At 55.3% G+C, this 17,169-nt stretch overlaps 5 protein-coding genes across 5 annotated transcripts; 3 read left to right on the plus strand and 2 right to left on the minus strand.

The window, feature by feature from the left end:
* Positions 1-550: 550 nt before the first annotated feature.
* Positions 551-2,064, minus strand: CC84DRAFT_1254107 (uncharacterized protein; the record flags this gene model as incomplete). Its single annotated transcript, XM_018184437.1, has 6 exons — positions 551-1,387; positions 1,439-1,549; positions 1,599-1,624; positions 1,682-1,742; positions 1,846-1,912; positions 1,964-2,064. 6 exons carry the CDS (start codon positions 2,062-2,064, stop codon positions 551-553), a joined length of 1,203 nt encoding a protein of 400 aa, XP_018042063.1.
* Positions 2,065-3,260: 1,196 nt separating this feature from the next.
* CC84DRAFT_1107402 (uncharacterized protein) lies at positions 3,261-5,063 on the plus strand. Its single transcript, XM_018175177.1, has 2 exons — positions 3,261-4,052; positions 4,107-5,063. The coding sequence occupies exons 1-2, from the start codon at positions 3,534-3,536 to the stop codon at positions 4,614-4,616; spliced, it is 1,029 nt and encodes a 342-aa protein (XP_018042064.1). The 5' UTR covers positions 3,261-3,533; the 3' UTR covers positions 4,617-5,063.
* A 133-nt stretch (positions 5,064-5,196) lies between these two features.
* Positions 5,197-9,747, plus strand: CC84DRAFT_42816 (uncharacterized protein). Its single transcript, XM_018186195.1, has 2 exons — positions 5,197-8,185; positions 8,239-9,747. The coding sequence occupies exons 1-2, from the start codon at positions 5,386-5,388 to the stop codon at positions 9,597-9,599; spliced, it is 4,161 nt and encodes a 1,386-aa protein (XP_018042065.1). The 5' UTR covers positions 5,197-5,385; the 3' UTR covers positions 9,600-9,747.
* A 1,009-nt stretch (positions 9,748-10,756) lies between these two features.
* Positions 10,757-12,429, plus strand: CC84DRAFT_1211347 (peptidyl-prolyl cis-trans isomerase D; the record flags this gene model as incomplete). The annotated part of the gene is made up of 6 exons (XM_018182369.1): positions 10,757-10,772; positions 10,833-10,900; positions 10,950-10,959; positions 11,056-11,310; positions 11,606-11,770; positions 11,819-12,429. 6 exons carry the CDS (start codon positions 10,757-10,759, stop codon positions 12,427-12,429), a joined length of 1,125 nt encoding a protein of 374 aa, XP_018042066.1.
* A 1,057-nt stretch (positions 12,430-13,486) lies between these two features.
* CC84DRAFT_1159161 (uncharacterized protein) lies at positions 13,487-14,891 on the minus strand. The gene is made up of 2 exons (XM_018177156.1): positions 14,770-14,891; positions 13,487-14,718 (listed from the first exon to the last, which is right to left on the minus strand). Exons 1-2 carry the CDS (start codon positions 14,882-14,884, stop codon positions 13,844-13,846), a joined length of 990 nt encoding a protein of 329 aa, XP_018042067.1. The 5' UTR covers positions 14,885-14,891; the 3' UTR covers positions 13,487-13,843.
* Between the last annotated feature and the right edge of the window lie 2,278 nt (positions 14,892-17,169).

The following is a 17,169-nucleotide window of genomic DNA, read 5'->3' on the forward strand; positions in this document are numbered from 1 at the left end:
CGTGAACAGGAAAATGATAACAACGCGTAGAATGACAGCCTCGCTATCCCGGTGCCCCGAATGTCTCAAGAGTACATGCAGCTATATACCCCGTGTCTTTGTTGACTTCCCAATGCTACACAGTCAGCAGCTCAAACTCGCGCTTACGCAAAGGCACCCTTGTAGCTGAACATCGCAACCCAACCCCCACCTGCATCCATTCTCAGCTCTTCGCGTTTGCGGCAGGCAGCCAAAAGATGTAAGCCCATGGCCCGATTGCGTACGTGGTCATTTGTTGACGGCCTTACCGGGGGCCGTACTACACTGTCTGGCATTGTATTGGTGCGTGTTCTGCCTGGTTTTCTTCTTTGGTAGGTGGAGATAAGCAGGTGCGACAGGGGGGTTCACGCGGGACTCCAAGGCGGTCTCAGAGCATCTTGGACGTTCTTGAGCCCGGCATGCGCGGGCTTGGCCTCATACACGCGATTCCAGGCACGGGCTGACGTTTTGTTGTTGCGCGCAAAGTGGTGGCTATGGTACCATGTAAGATTGGAGGGGTGCAGTCATGTTCTCATTCAGATGCCAAAAGATCTCGCGGTCGCGCTGGCGACTTCGGTGGGTGCGATTCGGAATGGGTACTCGTTGATTCTACCGCAGATGCCTGCGCCCAGATCCTGATGTCTTCCTCGTTTTCCATCTCCCTGATAACGACCAGGTCGCTTTCCAGTTCTTCAGGACGTCTTTTATGTACCTCTCGAGACGACGGCCGTCGCTGTAACGGAATCTCCTGATCCAACCTCCTACTTCCTCTTCTGCCGATCGTGGTCTGCGTCATGACTGTGCCCTCCCTATCGTCGCCATAGTAGTAGTACGCTGATCGGCCTCGTGAGAACGCACGCAGTTCACCAAAAGCGCGCCTAAAGAGAGGCTGAAGAGAAGGTGCCGACGCACAGATGATGGCAGTGTTGAGCTCGACGGCGTCCCAGAACAGAATGTAGCCGCCGTAATATCGTGATATATCCGGAGGCGCATCATGCCAGAGATAGAGAATCCAAAGACGGAAACTTGCTGCGATCGGAACAAGGAGTCCCACCGAGAAGACTATCAACAGGCAAATGCGCTTGATAGTCGGCATGTGTAGCTTGACGAGAATTGGCAGAGGTAAAACGAGGATGAAGAGGTCGGAGAATATGTTCAGCGCAGATTGGCTGAAATACAGAGCCGTCAGGTTGAAACAATGCCACTGTTCTCTCATAACAAATATCTCGGGCTCAAAGACGAGGGACGGCTTGCGTGGGCACTCGAAGGCGTTCACGATTATCATGATGATGCTGTAGGTCGTAACGAATGCTATGGCCCAGTAAACGATGGTTCGGAAGGGACGGTGAGTGGCGATGGTTAGATAGAACTAATCAAATTAGTGAACATTCATCAGTGTTCACGTCTTGAGCCAACTTACCACGAGGATAGAGAGCTTAACAAGTGCCGGAACCAGCAGATAGACGATCTGATATCCGTACCATGCTTTCGCCGCACCCAACACGCCGTTCAGCGTAAATTCTGCGGAAGGCTACCGGGGATCAACAAGTGGCAACATGTGGGTATCCAACCAAACTCACTGGTGGCAGGTCGGCAGGCCATGCGCCTGTGATACCGTGCGATTAGTATATCGTCCCCGGACAATGTGAAGTCAGTTACGCACCAGAACCAGTGCCGTAGAGCACTTGGTAGTGATTAATGACACACAGTCCCCATGTGCACACCTAGTCTCCATCAGCCGGCGCCTTGTTGGCTGTAAGGCGCCCGCGAAGGCGGCAACATGGGCGAAAGAGCGGATAGCTCGATCATAGGAATACGTCGACTTACCACTGCTCCTGCGATCAGGTAGTCATACGACTTCAGCTTCTTCACAATCCATATCCGGCAATAGAACCTTGTGCAATGTCAGCAGGCGAGCTGCGAATCCAGACGCAAGGGTACTGACCTGAGGAGGACCACAATGGTCGATATGCTCGCCAGACTGAACGCTGTCGTTTCGACTGTTGGGCCCAGAAACGTAGGCGTAAAGAGTCCTTTAGCAACCATCTGAGCAGAGTCCGGACGAAAGAACCAAAAGCTGATCGAGAACTTCAGCGCGCGCTTGGACTTCGGCTGGATTTAGATGCATCCGGACTGACGCGGCGTGTGACAAGTTAGACAGCTGCAGATTGTATAAAGTCAATCGATCGACGCGCGGGAGTCTCGCGCAATGTGGAGGTGCCGGGTGAATGCTTCTCGCTAGGATTGCGCTCGTGCCCTGCATCCTGCGGCGTAAAACCATGCTCCAAACACCCCAGAATACGAAGGACGAGGGCCGCGCTGAGCTCATCCTTTGAAAGCCAAATCCTTTAGTCGCCCACCAGGGTCATGGAGTTGGCAATAGTATTAGTAGTAATCACGATGTCAGTCCACAACATTTCGTCAGTATTAAGATGCTTTGTTGACCTCAGAAGCAAGCGCGTCAAGGCAGAGCAACAGGAGAAGAATCCGAACCGACTCAGCTCACCCAAAAGGATGGGGTGCTTCACCTGTGGAGTGCAGCCGAATAGGCCACATCGCATGCGTCGAAATTAGCCTGCTTGGGATCGGTATTGAGGCGCACGACTCTTCTGATTGTTCATCACAACGCACAATGCCCATGTTTTGTGGCGGCAGTTATAGATGTTATGCGTACTTGGTCTCGATTGGTAGGCCGGCAAATATTGAGTGGTACAACAATTCGACATCTTTGCTAGCAATATTAAAAGATGGGGTAATAAGAGCCGGGGTTCGCAACAGAATGGTTGGTGGCATGCTTCGGGTGTCGTCTCAATCTAGATCGGAGGTAAAATATCTATGGGATAGGGCAAGAGAATGAAGACTCCTTTCTGACAGTAACTCTGTTAGTGGTGTGCACGAAGTCCGGTGGCTTTGCGAAGACACCAGTCACGCCCATGAGAGGCTTTCGGGTTAACTAGGCAATGTTTTTGTCGTAGAGCTCTTGTATGTTGCTATTCTCGTGCCCGGAAATATGTCGCGAGACACTGCTGGCCATCTTTTGATAGTGCAAGCTCTAGTAAGTTACCGTTATCCGTGCGCGTGGACATTGTGGCTCCGGGGTAAGGGTGCTCACGTGCCTTGCAAGATTTGAAGGACACAAGGTTCCAAACCAGCTGCGTCATCCCACGTGATGGGCTTCCATCCATGGATCCCAACGGCACCCTCCTTGATTGCTACCCGCCCGGTGACAGTTCACAGTAGCACTCGACTGCGATTCACTTGTAGTCTGTTACACTGTCTAAACTCCGTGTAGCGCGGCAATTTGTCTGAAGCGGGCAACAACCCAAACCCCTCGATTCATCAACAAATTGATCTCCCATCGTCGCCCGACCCGTCCACGCCGGTACTTGCTGCACCAGAGCACCGTGGCTGTTCCCGGCATCATAGCAGCAGTAAGAGCTAACCCCAAGAACAGTCTTTTGCCGCCAGCAAGCAAATCTCTCGGTCAAGGAAAGCGCTTTCCTCCAGTCGCTGCCATGAGCACTCCCGAAGCCATGCCCGCGAGCACGACGCCTGCCGTGGAGAGCAACGAGGCCGGGGAAGGCTCTGGCCTTCTGGCCAAAGGAAAGCGCAAGCTGCTGGCGCTTGGTAAGAAGGCGGATAGGCAGGCGCAAGACAAGACGGCAGCGACAGGCGCCGCGCGCTCGCCCACATCGGCTCCAACACTACTCCCATCACCACCTCTTACCACCTCACCTCCACCAGACCGCCGTTCCCCCCGTGGCAGCCCACGCATCAACCCCGCAGGCATCAGTGCCTCCCCAAATCGCCGCATTCGCTCAACTTCGCCCGGCTTGCATTCGCCAGCATCCTCGCAGATCTTCGAGCGCAATGTGCAGGAGCCCGAGCCTTCGCCTGCCATACCGGCGCACATCAAGACTGAAGACCATATACCAGCAGCGCTAGATGCTTCGTCGCTGGCAATTACGGATGACCATCTGAATCCCGACGAGGTGGAGATTGTGATGCACGCGGCCCATCAACCTGCTTCGGCGGTGAGTGGAAAAACACACAGGTTGCATGGCATTCAGCTGACGGATTGTCTACAGGCTGTGGCGGGAAGCATGGCGGAATCGGTACATTCGCCCTCGCTCATCCACGAGGAAGCGTCTCTGTTCAGCCACCCTGACGCGTCCGAATCCGCCTCGAACGCAAACTACGGGTCTGTGGACACGACTGACCCTCGGCGCTTGTCTTTCATCTCCTTTGCAGACGTCGTGCAGGCCGAGCACGCCGAGACAGACCGGGATGCCGCGCAATTCATCAGCCTATCTGCGACAGCCAATCGCTCACCATCGCCCGTACGCTCGCCTGTGTCGTCCCACGGGTTTGGCGCATCTCCACCAAGAAGTGGTGCCACGTCGGAGAAGGGCCTAGGCAGCCCTACAGCTCCTGGAACGCACAGTCCTCCTCTGGGAGGCGGCGGAGAACTGCAGATCGAGACGATGCGCCAGGCTCTGCGAAGGACAGGCTCAGGCGATCTCAGCGGAGCACGGTCGCAGCCACTGAGTGCTATCAGTTTGGAGGAGACGGCTGCTGACCGGCCACCGTTCAGATGAGCGCATTTCACATTACATGTGTTGGGATGTCTGTGTCAACGGCGTGGCCGAAGGGCTTGGGAGCAGAGACTGTTAATCTTACGCGCTAGTCAATAGCGGAGCGTTGTTCTCGGAGGGGCTGATTGCGATATCCCGGAGTTTCTCAGCTGGATGTAGTTTTGCGTGTCAAGGCCTGCGGTTCGTGTTATTATGATTTTCTTCGACTGCGGCTGTCCCTTGCATTGTGGATGCGTGAAGTGCTCGACGATGCCCTTGGACGACAGCATCTGCGAGAGGGTGCGCAGCTGTCTTTGGCACGAGAAGCCGTCGGGAAAGCAGCACCATCTGCGTGCTATCAGCCCGATACCAGACCTTCACGAAACTTAGAGAGCTGCACAGTGGAAGGAGCATGTTTGCCACTGCAGGATGTGGTTAGTCTTAGGTAGCATGTAACCGGAAGCGAGCGTGCCAAGCTGACAAGCGACGTCGATGCCTTTGAACATCCGCAACCACACCTTCCGATACGCTCGATCCTCGTGGTGATGCCCCAGGCTGCTCCCAGACTGCGTTGAAGACGCTGCCCCGCGCGCTCGAAACCGTTCTACGAGCATGCGATGCATCGCGCGAATCCGAATACAACACTCCTTCCTCATCCTACGCTGTACAGTCCTCCTCCGGTGACGCTGGCCGGGTACCTGCTGCGTGGCCGGTGATCTGTCAATGCCAACGCGACGGCCACGTGCGCGTTTGCATCTTGCGCGGGCAATCAGACGACGCGCGGTAAACCGCCATGGACCCAGCCCCCAGAAGTAGGCGGAGCCGCAACAGAGAAGAAGAAGATGCTCCCGAGGCTGGGGACCGCCAGCGAGATGAACGGGGCACTTATACGATTCGCGCCGTGACCCCCGAGTTACCAGAGGACACGATGACGCCCGTCTCTCCGCGCTCCAACAGCATCTCGTCCCGCACCAGCGCCAGCAACCCGCGCAGCTTAGTCGCTCGCGCAAACTCGAACAACGATGCCGAATACGCTCTCCGCAATGTCAAAGATCCGCAGAACCGCCCGCGCACACGCACAATGGAGGAACGCTCGACGCGGGACAAGAGTCCCCCCAACCTCTTCGTCGCCAGCAGACACCGGATAGGCTCTGTGCATAGCACTGCATCGTCGACCTTCCAGAGTATCGAAGAATCAGTCGTGACATCCATCGGGCACCCTTCGACCATCTCGCCCACGACCCACCAGCCCCCACCGCGTACGACAAGTTCCACGAGCCGAAGTCGTCTCCTCAAGCAGCCCCGCGCATCGTCGCCTGAGAGATCTGGTAACCTCTCTCCCAATGCACAGCAGCCGGACTCGTGGGTGTCGCCAGTGCCAGCGTCAGATGCCCGGAAGATCTTCAAACTGATGCGCGCCACAAAGGGGAAAATGCAAGGCATGTTGGCATTCAGACGGGGCGAGTCGAGTCCTTGGTCGCTTTCCTACTGCTATATCAACGAGGAGGCCGGAAGTCTGGTGTATGAGCCCAAAAGCGACAACTCGTACCACCGCACCCTGATCCCAGATCTGCGGGGCTGTCGTGTGAAGAGCGCATACGATGCCGAAGCCTACACTGCCTATATCCACGTCGTGGGCCACAATTCGAAACTGGAAGTGTATCTGCGTCCGCCCACGCAAGAAGAGTTCGACTCTTGGTTTGCGGCGTTGATGTGTTGGCAACCGATCCGTCCCAAAGGCATTCACAACAAGATGGCCAAGCCGCAGACGCCTCTAGTAGCGGAAAGACGCTTGGCAGACAGCAGACGACACTCGGAGGTATCACTGTTGAAAGAGGCACCGATCATCAAGGTCGGCAAAATGATTTATTGGGACACCAGTGTGACGTACAGCAACACCGGCACGCCAAAATCTGGACACTCGCGGCCACAAGCGTACCGTATACAGAGTCACGGATCGCGACGCTGGCGGCGAGTGTCTTGTACGCTCAGAGAGAATGGTGAACTCAAACTGTACTCCGATACAGACGTTACGTTGGTGTCCGTTGTACAACTATCTCAGCTTTCGCGTTGCGCCGTCCAGCGTTTGGATCCGTCCGTTTTGGATAACGAGTTCTGCATCGCCATTTACCCGCAATATACGTCTACATCTACGTCGCTATCATTGCTGCGACCCATCTTTTTGTCGCTAGAGTCACGCGTACTATACGAGGTCTGGATAGTTCTGTTGCGCGCTTTCACTATACCACAGCTATACGGTCCGAAGCAGCCTGCATTGAGTGAGCTGAACGAGGAGGGTATAATGTCGCCAACTTTTGGCACCAAAGATATGTTCCGCATGGAGAGGTCGCTGTTTGTGCGCGTTATCGAAGCAAGACTGATGCCACCCATCAGTCCAAAGGTTGCCGACATGCACCATACCTCCCAGAGGCCTGGATCTTCGAATGCCACCAATGCCGGAGGCTACTATGTCGAGGTTCTCCTGGACGGAGAAACTAGAGCGCGAACGATGGTCAAGATGGAGGGCAACACGCCATTCTGGCGAGAGGAATTCGAATTTCTCGATCTCCCTGCTGTCTTATCGACAGCATCGCTACTTTTGAAAAAGAGACCTCCCAGCTCGCGTGGCGACAAGCATGGCCACGAAGCGCCGACAGCTTCAGATTCGTTTGCCTCTGATGCTGGAGGCGGCTTCACCGGTATATCTTTTGATCAGACGTGTGGCAAAACCGACGTATATCTTGATGATCTGGGTCCAAACCAGGAGACGGAAAAGTGGTGGCCTCTTGTTAACATGTACGGAAACAGTGTTGGGGAGGTGCTTGTGAAAGTCAGCACGGAAGAGTGCGTTATTCTCATGGCTCGTGACTACCAGCCCATGTCGGAGCTCTTACATCGCTTCTCGAATGGCCTTACCCTCCAGTTAGCCCAAATGGTACCGAACGAGCTCAAGAGACTATCCGAGTACCTCTTGAATATCTTCCAAGTGTCCGGCCAGGCTGGCGATTGGATCATGGCTTTGGTGGAAGAAGAGATTGATGGCACGCTCAAAGAGTCTCCAGCTACACGACTTCGCTTCAGCAAACGACTCGGGTCCAGCGAGTCCAACGAAACACACTTCGGATCGAACAGTGACCGGGAGCTGTTCGTCAGAGACATGAATAACAACGCCAAGCTGGAGGCAAACTTGCTATTTCGCGGGAACACACTGTTGACCAAATCACTCGACTTCCATATGAAGCGCCTGGGCAAGGAGTACCTCGAAGAGACCTTGAGTGATAAGCTAAGAGAGATCAACGAGAAGGATCCCGAGTGTGAGGTGGACCCCAACAAGGTGTCATCTCAGCACGAATTGGACCGGAACTGGCGACGGCTGATCAACCTTACGGAAGACCTATGGCGAGCGATATACAACTCAGTCTCTCGGTGCCCGCAAGAGCTAAGGTTGATCTTCCGACATATCCGCGCTTGCGCTGAAGACCGCTTCGGTGACTTTTTGAGGACTGTTCAGTACAGCAGTGTATCAGGTTTTTTGTTTTTACGATTTTTCGTGCCTGCCGTCCTCAACCCGAAGCTCTTCGGCTTACTAAAAGGTGTGTTTGTAAATTTTCTCATCCGCACCTCCAACTAATCTATTTCCGAGCAGATCACCCCAAACCACGAGCCAGACGGGCACTGACCCTCATCGCGAAATCTCTCCAGGGTCTGGCGAATATGACCTCGTTCGGGACCAAAGAGGCGTGGATGGAGCCAATGAACGCATTCTTGACAACCCATCGTCAGGAGTTTAAGTCATACCTAGACAACATCTGCTCAATATCTTCGATGGCGTCGCCTTCGCCTCCAATACCTCCTTCTTACAGCACGCCGCTCGCCATACTCCAGCGACTTCCACCAACATCCCGAGAGGGCTTCCCATCGTTGCCTTACCTCGTTGATCATGCTCGTAACTTTGCTGCGCTTGTCGATCTCTGGCTAGAGAACACAAAGAGCACTGCACCGAGTATCGAAACCACCGACGGTGACTTGCTCAAGTTCCACCAGATCTGTGTTGTGCTCAAAGAACGCACGTCGGACTGTCTAAATCGCGCCGAACGTGCGGAGCGACCTTCGTCATCTCTGAGCGTCAAATGGGAAGAATTGGTGGAGCAGCTGCAAGGCTCTGCGAGTTTCGATTCGGGCAGAGGCGCTGCAACCAAGAACAGAGTAGCCACAAAAGACGATGGTAGGGAGAGCCTACCAACCTCGCCAGGTACCGTTGACGAGCAGACATCTTCATCCTCGACAAGCACGCCAGTTACCATGAAGCCTGTAAGAATTCCACGGACGCGCCACCAGCAACACCCAAGCATCTCGGCTTCGGCCAGCTCTCTCACCAGCACTGCTTCAAACACGGTCAACAGTCCGTTTGCCGCACCAAAAGTTCCTCGCAACGCTGGCTATGCTCCCTCACTGCCCGACTCGATCTCACAGTCGGCGTCTACCAATGCCTCCGCGTCTGCCTCTGCTACCGAAGAAACGCCCCCGGGCTCAAGCGACGGCCTCCACATGGCGCCACCCCCTTCCTACCCCCAGACCCGTGCGAATCCATCTGCCCCAGCGGGCTCCTTTGGCTACGCGAATCCGAATGCTCAAATCAACGCCTCCGCGCTCGCGAACTCAGGCGCCTTCTCCCAACCTCCCCGCAGTGCGGGTGGTCACAGCGTCGAAAATTCGGACGCAGGCAGCATGCTCGAAGAAGAATACACTACCGCACTACCCGCCTTCTCCAAGGATAAAGATATCAAGGAGAAGAAAGACCGGTCCGGCTTCCGTGGCGTGCTTCCTTTCCAGCGCAAGCGCAAAGACAAGGAAAAGGGTAAAGATAAAGAGAAGGAGCATCAGCGGGACAGGAGCCCGGAGCGGAACGACCATGGTGCTGGAAGAGGTGGAGGTAGCGCGCTGGGTGAATATGCGAGCCATAGCAGCCTTAGGGGACGAGCCGGGGCTGAGGCTGCCGATTTCTGACTAGATGGTTGGTTTACCGGGCGGTATATTTCTAAAGGGGACAAAGAAAGAGCGAAGAGTCTGACGGAGAAGGAGCTGAGGAGGAGGAAGAGTGCGAGTGAGCTGTAGAGCTCGCGCACAGGGGTCGACCGACATCCTTTTGCCGTGAAAACCACGCAACGTGTGGTTGACACATCCACCCGCAAGGCATACACAGCCTTCTGCGCTGCCGCCTTGTCAGCACACACACACCACGAAGGCCGTCTTATCGAGCGAGCATTGCACCGCACCGCATTGTTGGATTTTACATATCCCGTATGAGAGTCGACACTGCTAGCGGCCAAAAGCTATACATTTACAACCATGGGATGGCGTTTTGCGAGCGGTCCAATATTTTACGAACGGGAGCGGGAGGGAGGTCGGTTCTGAGTTTACGAGACAAGACCTCGATGATGATTTTGCTTTTCAGTTACGCATGAGGGGATGTTGGGTTGGGGAGAAGAGGCGGATTCGCTGCATTTATTCTGCTTTTGCCTATAGCGGTGGTGTCGCAGTTGGCGTGGGAATATATACTACACTACACAACTTATGCATATTTACTTCACCCTGGTGTCTAGTCCTCGACATGATGGTCCTTGATGTTGAGACGATGTGCTGAGGCTGCTCAGGAATAGACGTAGCATTATCTGACCTGATGTGATGTCTAGCTAGTTGTATTGATCTGGCGTGCAGCACCTTTCCTTACAGAAGCTGTGAGCTTGGGGCGTTTGGCGCTAACCTTTTAGTCAGGTCCTCGGTTCTGCCCCGCGTTGCCCCTCCACCTCGCCTCGATGAGAGAGTCGTCGCGACAGAACAAAGCAGCTTGATCACATGCATAGCCTGAAACTAGAGCTGAAAGTCAGACAGCGCAGTAAAACGACCTTGCTTGCGCATATCGCCAAGTGTCTGAACCACCCCTCCGGGAAGGTGCGCAGCAAGGCGCACAGACACGGGATGCGGTAGCTCTAGAAACTTCTGGATCTCGTACCTTTTACTTTAGAACTTCAGCCTCACTCCTCATTGTCGATCCCATATCCCAATTACTCTCCCACTTGTCACTGCCTCTGTGAATTTTGAAGGCATCTGCAACGCCCCTTCCTTACCCTCACTCCCCCGCCATAAGCTCAACTCCTGCAAAGATGGCTGAAGGTAACAGTAAGTAGGCCCAGCACGAGAATCGCAATCAAGCAGCCAGGGGATCCTGACCAGAAGCAGAGCGCCCGAGAGTCTTTTTCGACATTGCCATTGGCGGTGTGAAGAAGGGCAGAATCGCCTTCGAGCTTGTAAGTCCACGCACCTACACCACCAGAGCCAAGCTGACACGTCTCACAGTACAATGACAGTACGTCTTCCTCCGATAATCGACGCGCCGAGCGCACTTACCTCGACCCGATACCTCCCTTCCCACCATAGCGCACACGATGCTGACCCACCGCAGTCGTACCCAAGACGGCCGAGAACTTCCGCGCGCTCTGCACCGGCGAGAAAGGCGCGAACAAGGACGGTGTGCCGCTGCACTACAAGGGCTCGGGCTTCCACCGCGTCATCAAACAGTTTATGATTCAGGGCGGAGACTTCACAGCCGGCAATGGCACGGGTGGTGAGAGCATATACGGGGAGAAATTCGATGATGAGAACTTTGAGAAGATCCACGAGAAGCCATTCTTGCTGAGCATGGCTAACGCAGGACCTGGTAAGTTCCGGGAAGTTTGAAGAGGAGACATCGAAGGGAAGGGTTAGGAATACAAAGACAGCGGTGAGGGAGTGGGGCGCGATAAGCCTAGGTTCGAAAGCGGATGCCTGAAGGCTGAGGACTGTACAAACCGTGCTTCGAATGAGGCACGGGAAGGCCGTAACTTCATGTTACGACCTAATCTGCAGAGACCTCGAAGCTAAAGCTGGCACAAGCGCAACACTCCTATTTCCGAGGGCTTGATTGATCCCGCAAGGACCATTCTGTCCAACATGGATGCTAATTCACGCCACAGGCACCAACGGCTCCCAGTTCTTCATCACAACAGTCCCCACACCGCATCTCGACAATAAGCACGTTGTCTTCGGCGAGGTCATCAACGGCAAGAGCATTGTCCGGGAGATCGAGAACCTCAAGACGCAGAGCGGTGACAAGCCTCTTCACGACGCTACCATCATCGGTGCGCTTCATCCATCCCAATTTACTAACTCTGGCTAACCACACACAGACTGCGGCGAGCTCACCGGCGACGAGTACACCAAAGCCACAGACAAGACGCCCGACCAGACCGGCGACCCCTACGAGGACTTCCCCGAGGACCAGAAGCCAGACGACGCAGAGTGGGTCGGCGCGCAGATTGTCGAGATCGCAACCGCGCTCAAGGACCTTGGCAACACCGCCTTCAAGGCCGGCGCGCTGCAGCTCGGCCTCGCAAAGTACCAGAAGGGCCTGCGCTACCTGCACGAGTACCCAACCCTCCTCGACTCAGACCCGAAGGAGCTCGGCATCCAGCTCAACGCGCTCAAGACGTCGCTATACCTCAACTCGGCGCTGCTGCAGAACAAGGTGGGGCAGTACGTCGAGGCGGCAGAGAGCGCGGGGAAGGCGCTCGAGGTGGAGGGCATCAGCGAGAAGGACATGGCGAAGGCGTATTTCCGCCGGGCGCAGGCGAGAGTCGGGCGGAAGAACGACGAGGAGGCGGTCAAGGATTTGGAGATGGCGGCCAAGTATGCGCCGGGGGATGCGGCGATCTCAAAGGAGCTGGAGGGCGTGAAGAGGAGGGTGAAGGAGAGGCGGGAGAAAGAGAAGAAGGCCTACAAAAATGCGTTCAACTTCTAGTTGGTTGCGGAGGTGGGACTCGAGGAGTAGGAGTTCTTTGATGAGGTACGAGCTGTTAAGGTTCGACTGGGATGCTTCATGTTTCAGGGACATGTCAATCGAAATATAATCAATATGACCAGACCTGCACGATAAATAGGATGCTTGAGATGGTGATCTGGGCTAATCTATCCGGCCTATATGCCAGAGCGATGTCAGTGTGCTGCAGCATTGCGCCTCGACAACAACTGCCACACACAGATCCAGACGTCTGAAGGCCCACATGCAGAGGACGCAATGCGGCGGATGTCGTCTTGGTCACTGTAAGATTTGTATGCTATTCTGTGACGTGTGTTGTAGGCTTCTGCTTTCCCCTCCCGTTTGCAGCTTTAGCCGCAAGCACTACAGTCGCTCTAGGGGTCAGGTTGCTCGGCTTTAGGAACTCAACTGGGCAATTAGTACAAACGCGGCGATGGGTTTGAGTGGGTTCTGAGTGCGAGTGTTTCAGCGCGGTGAACCAGAGCGAAGGGGTAGTGCGGTGTACTTTCCTTCTGTGCACCGCACAATTGATGGACCGCTGCACATGTCGTTTTGGGAGGTTCCACACGCCTATCAGCCAGTCGATGAGCCTCAAACATGAACAAAGCAAACTCGTATGTCTTGACCAGACTGCAAGACTAAAACCGTTCAACGAGATCAATCCAGTGCCAATGAGTATGGCATGGTGGGGACTGACTGGCCGATATAGGGCTTATTCAAACTTCACCTTGAACAGATCTGGCCCCTCACGTGCACACGAGTGTGACTAAACCATGAGATACAGGCGTAAAGGTCAACGATGTACCATCCTCTTGCCGCTCACAAGTGTCCACACCTCAACGTACTTGTTCAGTCCACCGGGAATCACAACGATACCCCCATGCCAAAAAAAACCCCCCCAAGAAGAAAGGCGTCCATCGTGAAATGCACAGAATCAGCCGTTGATATCCGCCTCAAGGACAGCACGAGGGACACCGTACACACAGGATACAAAGTCGTTCAAAGTCTAGGGATACACCATAGCGTATGTGCACCATCCTACAGCTCGCCGGAGACGCTACATGTTTAGCGACAAATTTTTCAGCATACAATCAATCTACCACGGCTACAAGACACCCAATGTTCGAGATGATACTATCACTTGAACTCACCTAAGCCATCCTAACTAGCCTGTCTACCAAGTGTACCATGCGATTCCCTCCAATATGACGTACAAAATATGCTGGGTATTAGATGCAACAAAAACAACATGAAAGCAGATGCAAAATATCCTGCATAAATCTGCTCCAAACGACAAAAGGCAACCAAACAGGACATGTCTCTACATTTAGATGCCCTCTACGATACATTTCTCGTTGAGACAGGCCCGCCCAAAAGATGCTAAGAATACGCCGCTCTACCGACCGCTCATCGAAAACGGCAGGCACCGACTCACAGCCTCGTTCTCGTCATAGTGATGCGTAAACCCGGCCTGTAGCACGCGCCTCAGGGCATTCAGCCGCTGCAGCTTCCACCACTTGTCGATGCGCACCTCGCAGTTACGGTTGATCTTGACCTTCATGCGGCCGCCACCGTACACGAAGCCCGTCTCCTGGTCAATAGCAGTACTGTACTTGGGCCCGCGGGTCGGCTTCTCGACGGTGTTGCGGATATCCCCGAACGTGCTGTGCAGCGTCTTGCGGTCCTTCTTGGAGATGCGGCGTGACGACGCGTTGGCGAGGGCGTCGAGCGTGTGCAGCAGCTGGTCCTGCCGGCGGTACACAGTGTAGCGCTTCACAAATAAATTTTCCTGCGCGCCGCGAGGCAGCTCGTCGTCATCCGAGGTAGGCTCGGGCACCTCGTCGTCTTCGACGGGCGTGTACGACTTCTCGTACAAGAGGGCAATGGCCTCACCGGCGGCGCCCTGGACGCCTGCATCGGCGGAGTCGAGCTGCTCGACGAGGGCTTCCATGGCGGTCTCGGTGGTTGTTTCGAAGTCGTCGAGGGCGGTTACGAGGAGACTCCATTCTTCGAGGGCGGCGATGACGACGGAGCCCTCGTCGTGAGCGTCGATGGAGAGCCCGTCTGACTCGACGATCTCGAGGAAGAAGGCCATGGTGTCTTCGAGCTCGTCCTCGGAGGTGCCGCCGAAGAAGGCGGCCGTGCCCAGTGCATGGATAGCACTGATCTTGACCTGTGTGGACTCGGAGTCGGACACTTTGCGGCGGAGGAGGTCGGCGGCCGAGTCGTAGAGGTCGTCCGAGTCGAGCGTGACGATGGTCACGGCGAGGGCTATTCTGGGTCAGCTGTGCCGCAGGCCATGCAAGTTGTGGCGTTACTTACCTCGCAGCGCGGTAACTGTCTCGCGCTCGGATGTCTCAGCCTTGATGCTGCGCAGAATCGACGGCAGAAGCTCGCCTATGCGGCCTTCGATGTCATCTTTGGCGAAGCGCGCCATGAGGATGTGGGCGTAGGCATTTAGGCTCTCGGCACGGCCCTCGGTGCTGCTGCGTTTGCGGTCGACGATCTGCTCGACGCGGTTGTGCAGCTCGGCCTTCCACGCGTCGGCGGGGACGTCAGCATCTTCGCTGTTGAGGATATCGTCGATGGAGTTGGTGCTGGATGAGCGCGATGTTAGCGCACGGCCGTAGACGAATACCATGATGATGTCACCGCCCGCGACGAAGTCCACAAAAAAGTCAGAAGCAGGAGCGCGAAACATACCTCCAGGCGGTGCCATCGCTGAGATAGTCGTCGTCGTCGGACCCATGGCGACTGGGGTTACGGGATGCCGCGCGCGACTGGGCGGGTGAATTCAGCGCCGAATTGGATTTGGAGTTTGCTCCAGAGGCGACGCGGGAGCGGGCCTTGCGCGAGACGGTCTTGCCGCTCTCGAGAGCCTGTCGCCGCAGATCGTGCATATTGTATATGGGCTTCGGAGGCTAGAACGCGCCTGCCGGAAAAATAAAGGTTGCAGAGGTATGTGCTGGCGGGGCTTCGCCGCTCGTGTAGATGCGGGGCTTGGGGTATGCGACGAGGTGAGTTATTGTAGAGGGTAGGATTCGCGATAGGCGGTATTGTTTAAGTGCAGGTAGAGCGGCAGAGACATGGGTTGATGGGCCGGTGGCGGGGGAAGTTGGCAGTAGAATTCAAAACGCACAATAGATTGTGGTGAGAGGAGAAGAGAGCCTTCGCCTGGAAGGGCAGCGTTATGCGCTAGCCGACACGACACGACATGTGATTACCATAGATCACATTGTCTTGTACCGCAGTGCCCGCATGACTAGATTCAAGGAATGAATTCACGTTGCTATCAGACCATGGTTCAAGAATACTCTGCGATACTGCATGTTGGCCAGCAACTGTGGTGACAATTAAGTGCTCCAGAACCACGGTAGCATTGCGGGCCATACGTCATATCCTACACAACCCTAGGAGGTAACCCTTACGGCACTACCGCCTTCTCGCACGAGCATCGCGGTAACCTCTGTAGTGGGACTCAGTCGGGATGAGATTCAAATGATTCATTACCTATCTGCCTCACCAAACTTAACACCTTTTGGCCCCAACCCAGACCCACGGTGCCGGACGGTGCCTGCCCTTCGACCCTACGCTCGCTGATTGGCCGACCCTCCTCGCCATCAGTTCCAGGTCGAGCCTCCAAACCCAGGGCGAGCGAGTCCATGCCACGAAGGCGCAGTTGCACGCCGGCCGCAGGTCCACATGTCAACTCCGATTCCGACCGCGGGTCGCAAAAAAGCACGAAGAATCAAGACTTTACTGCGGATCCGACGCTGCCAAGAAGAGTACCTTCCCACACCTTGATGTAACACTGTACCTTGACGCTATACAGCAATGAGATATGCCTACCCAAAGACCTACGAGTATACTTGGTACAGGCGATGTTGGTGGCTGTCTACACGGCCATCTCGACCTACCGAACCTTATGCTGACGTCTCGGTCACGCTCAGATCAGATGAAGCGCATTTTGCGCACGGGTCCAAGTCCGTGTCCATGTCCTGCGGCACCGTTCTCAGGCCCGGTGCAACAACCAACGTGCACAGCGTAGAGAAGCGCACGAGCATGCCGCGGCGAGACTCGCCTTCGATGACGGGAACGCATCCCTGCGGCCTGTACAGTAAGACCGCGCTGTCTTGCTTCATCTCAATCGCTGAGCCGCATAATCTCCACGTTGCACATCGCGCAACCCGCGACGACCATGTGCCCCGGCTGTGCCGCTGAACGTGTCCGTGGGGCAAGACTTTGGTAAGAGGGCTGCAGGAGCGGTCGGGTTTGTAAGAGCGAAACCATAAACGTTGTAATAATCGTATACTGAAGAAGGAATGAATGCGCCCGTCCATTGCCCCATGCGAGTCCCCCGCGCTATGCTATGCAGTTGAACAAACGAAAAGCAAGGTCTAATGTGTATGTACACCCCCCAACGCCAAGAATCGAAACAATGAACACCGCTCAATGAACAAACGTCTATCCCCACACTGAGCAGCATCCTGCTATCCGCCTCGCCCGCTGCTAACCCCGACAGCGAGTCCGGCCCTGCGCAGCTGGGCGTGTAAGCCAGGGTTCCCTGCGCGAGCCAACGATGCTGGGTCAGATCAAATCCGCGGGCGTGCGACGCACGTTCCTCCCGCAAATCAAAAATGCCTTACCGCGGAAGAGCACAGCTCCACCCTCAGGCACATTTTCGCGAGCCCACAAAGCGTGCAAGCGCAAGGCTAGCCGCGT

This window comes from Paraphaeosphaeria sporulosa (genome assembly GCF_001642045.1).
Source record: "Paraphaeosphaeria sporulosa strain AP3s5-JAC2a unplaced genomic scaffold CC84scaffold_1, whole genome shotgun sequence".
NCBI lineage: Eukaryota > Fungi > Ascomycota > Dothideomycetes > Pleosporales > Didymosphaeriaceae > Paraphaeosphaeria > Paraphaeosphaeria sporulosa.